General features: G+C 39.2%; 1 protein-coding gene across 1 annotated transcript in view; it reads left to right on the forward strand.

The window, feature by feature from the left end:
• Positions 1 to 1,832, forward strand: part of LOC113316005 — a 5,656-nt gene extending 3,824 nt beyond the window's left edge. Inside the window, exon 2 of the mRNA XM_026564239.1 lies at positions 1,822 to 1,832. Coding sequence (XP_026420024.1) covers positions 1,822 to 1,832 — 11 coding nt within the window. The remainder of the gene's footprint in view (positions 1 to 1,821) is intronic.
• The last annotated feature ends 2,612 nt before the right edge of the window (positions 1,833 to 4,444 follow it).

The following is a 4,444-nucleotide window of genomic DNA, read 5'->3' on the forward strand; positions in this document are numbered from 1 at the left end:
TCCCCCCACGGAAGCTCCCGGACAATCACCATGGGATACAAATGAGGCAAAGGAATTCTATGGAGCTTACTCACGTGGAAACTCGGCTAGACGACAAGTATTGTTGAGCCAACTAAGGCTAATTACATGCCCATGGATAGCACAAAATGAAGAGCCAAGAAAGAGAGATCCGCCCGGTAGACCACAAACTAAAACGACAAGGAGAAAACAAAGGAAAGAATTGAAAGCAATGAGTCAACGCGAATGTGAAGACGAGGCAAGTAAAAAATGAGACCCAACCGGATGTGAGCTTTCAGAAGAAAGGTTCGCGGAAGCGCCGGTTCCAAATAAAAGGGGTAGGCCGAGGAAGGAACCGCCATCAAGTCAACAACAAACGGGGAATTTCGTATCCACACCACAAGCCGATGAAGTGTCGGTTCCAAAGAAAAGGGGTAGGCCGAAGAAGTGCCGGTTCCAAAGAAAAAGGGTAGGCCGAAGAAGTTACCGCTATCAAGTGAAGACAAATGAAAGATTCCGTATCAACACCACAAGCCGATGAAGTGCCGGTTTCAAAGAAAAGGGGTAGGCCGACGAAGGTACCCGCATCGTTTAAACAAGAACAACAAGTCGAGAAAGCGGATGCCACACCTAGAGTCGATGTAGCGGAGGTTACAAAGAAAAGGGGTAGGGCTAGGAAGGTACCAACAATGATTGAACAAGGTGAGCATTCCAAAGTCACACCCATAGTTGAAGAGGCGGCTTTGCATATCAAAAATGAAAGGCCGAATAAGGAACCTACATCAAGTCAAGTACATCAAGCTGAAAATTCCAAAGTCACGCCAAAGATAAGTGATAGCAAAGATAAGCGACCAAGGCCTAGTCATCAACAACAAGATGGTGAAGTAGTCTCTTTTAAAAAATGCAGGGGTAGGCCAAGGAAGTACGGACTCCCAACACATACCGAAGACATTGGAAGTGTAGAGATTGCAGAGGATGGATTGGATATAATTAAGCTGAAAATTGGTAATATGAAAATGTATAAGGATTCCCTAACAGGTAAGGCTTATAGACATTACCATACCAAAATAGAGGGTTATGTAGACCAACTTCCCGAGTTTATTCGCGAGTATATTGTATATACGGATGATGTCAATGGAGATGGAAATTGTGGCTATCATGCCGTGACCGAACAATCAGGAATCTTTGAGACGGCGGTTAGTAAAGGGATGACACTATGCCGATACGCTACAAAGAGGATGGCCGAACAACTTATGAAAAAGAAGAGGTGTTATAAACAATTGGTAGATGATGACGAAGGGTTTGATAGTTTGCATGTTCGGGTGTTAGGACCAGAGAACGAGATGAAGTTCCTTCCTACTGAATATTGGATGAAAATGTCGGTTTGTGGGCATCTTGTGGCGGATACATTTAACTGTGTTGTTCATTATTTTTCCCCCACCGAATAGACAACTTATACGCCAAAGTGGCAAAAGTGCGAAGGATCTCTTAAGAAGAGAAGAGTTGTCTTGGCGTTCGTGAACGAGAATCATTTCATTATTCTGGAGCTCAAGGAAAATTGTCCATTGCCGCCGGTTTGTCCGTTGACTCAAACAAGGATATAGTCCCCAATCACTCGGAGGAATGGATGAAATTGTATGAGGAGAACCACCAATTGTGGGATTCGTTGAAGCTATCAATTAACCCAGAGAAGGGATAAATTCATATTCATAAATTATAAAGTGAAGAAGAGTAGTTTGGAATGTGTGGTTCATTACTACGCAACCTTTTGTTTTTTTGGAAGTTTGAATTATAATCATTAAACCATATGATATGTAAGTGCAGGCATGATTTAATTCAAACTTTACAATGCCGAGAATTAGTCCCGACTTAGAAAGTCTTTTTCTTTTTATGCCGGAAAATCACCATAAGTACACAGAGATATTAGTTTAAGTGTCGGTATTTAAAATAACTTCCTAACAATGCCGGAATTGTAATACCGGCATTATCTAGAAAAATGTATCCCCATGCCGAAATTCTAAATTCCTTTCTTCTGGAAAGAAATCAGTTTACCGGCATTGTTTCTACAATTTCAACCGTGTCGGTTTTGAAAAAAAAACATAAAAATTGCAATGTTTAACATAGATTAACCAATATAAATGTTCTAATACTATAAAAAAAACATTAACAAACATCTTAGATCAGTCGGTCCTTGGCTTCTTGTGAACCCTCTTCTTCGTTTCCTTCCACGAGTCATTTGCATTTGGATCTTCAATTTTGTCTATCTTTTCCTCGACTGTCTTCATTTCTGCCGGGGTCAGCACCTCTCCTTTCTTGTTCTTGCATTTAAACCAGTTTCCCAATTTTCCTAGCCGCGAACGTTGTTGTCATATTATTCCATTAGTATGTTAACTTTTATAAGTTTATAGATATACATTCAAATAATAGGAAGTGAACCAGAATTACGTACCACCAACGTGAGGGTCTTTTGGAGTACGGGTACAATAAGTTTTTCAGGAGTAGTGGAGGGAGGTTCTGCTTGTGGAGGCACTGTTTCGGCGGCCGGGCGTACAATATAAGGATGGGAGTACCTCAAATGACCTCTGAGGAAGCTCGGTTCCGATTCATAACCGTTTTCCGCCAATTCCCAACCAACCATATCCAACACTAGTCGTTGTTCTTCCCTTTCATTCCAATGTACTAGTAGAGGAGTTGGTTTGTAAACTACCAGCGTATACTGTTCATCTGATAGACATTGAAGAAAGTTGTCACGCCCCAAATACTAAACCTGCTTAGCTAATAATAATATAACCTAAACCTGAAGTAATAGAATCTAGATCTTCGAACTTAAGGAACATAATCGCATAAAGTAAAACAAAACTAATTCCCAAACACTCTGATACTTAATAGATGAAAACTCTCAAATGATATGAATATATTAATATGTTGTTTTACAAATAAACAAAGAATACACACACACATATATATATATATAAGATCCATAAATGTTCTTAATCTGCTAAAGTTTCAAATTACGAAACGAATATCTTCATGCGCGCCATCTCTTCTGAAAACTGAAACTGAAGTGGGAACAAGTGAGCACATCATCCCAAATGGGGGCTCATTGGTTATAATTATAACATTCCAGTAATCACTAACATGCATCACAGTTCTACTAAAGAAAAACGATAAATATCTTTCACACATAACATAGAGCAAAAGATTGATTCAATTCATATCCCCATATATTACGTCCATATTGGTAATATCCGTGAAAGATCCACCTGCGGATGGATCTACGAGAGAAGTATTCAACAACCTAAACATATGTTATCCAAACCTCTTCTCACTCAATGGAGGAGAGGATGCTAGGAATAACTCTAGTCTCAAATGATAGCATGAATTCAGGTACCGTAAGATATTATCGTGGAATGCGAACACCTCATAAAACCCAATGCCGCCATCTAAGTCTAGAATATAATAAGATTTTGATTACTATGATCTGAACCCGCACAACAGGTTCACAAAAGGCCCAATCATTATTCGTTGACTGAAGTCAACGAATAATAACCATATCCAGTCATGCACCTAGAATTTCTTCCTTAGTCAAGTTCATAGTAACCGAGTCATACTACGAAGACTGCACAATCAAGTATAATATGCACATGAGTGACTTCCCTAAATAAAATAATATATATAATAATCAACCAGGGTAAAGGCGGACTACTAGGTAATAATCAACCGGGGTAAAGCCGGACTACTATCGTAAGACAATACAATATAATAATAATTAACCGCGGTAATGCCGGACTACTAGGTAATATTCGAACAACGTAGCATTTCCCTACTAAAACTTAGCCAAGAGTTATGGGGAAACACAGACACTCTTCGCAGGGAAACCACCCAACACATATTACACAACATACCCATTGAATTACAAACAATATGCTTACAGAAATTAAAGACTCATCATGCTCGTAGATAAAGTAAATTTACTGATTATAAGAAGGTTACAGAGTTCCCACCTGATTTGATGACAAGCCACTCCTACCTTGAATTCCTCCATCCGACGGTTCATCCTTTGAATCGATCGTTGTTTATATCGACTAAATGTTAATCATACAAGCACTCTAATAATTTAGCCAAAAAGACTCACACAAAGTTCACAACATAATTTCATACAAGTCTCCAGTTATGGGCTAAGTCGAATAACTAACAATTCTAGTTTTATTAAAGGTTTTATAACCTGATCTTTTAATGTTTGAGGCATATATTAATACCTACTTATCCAAATGGGATCAAATTTGGTGCCATCGGAAATCTCTCGGATAACTCTACAACTTTGCAGAAGGAACCGAAAGCTAATTCGGATCTAAAGGGGTCCAAAATCTCAAATTAAGGTTTCTAGCCCTAAGCCCGAGCCCATGTGCCAAACCAACACGGTTCACTAAACCGGCCCACCAAGAAT

This window comes from Papaver somniferum, chromosome 10 (genome assembly GCF_003573695.1).
Source record: "Papaver somniferum cultivar HN1 chromosome 10, ASM357369v1, whole genome shotgun sequence".
Classification (NCBI taxonomy): Eukaryota; Viridiplantae; Streptophyta; class Magnoliopsida; order Ranunculales; family Papaveraceae; genus Papaver; species Papaver somniferum.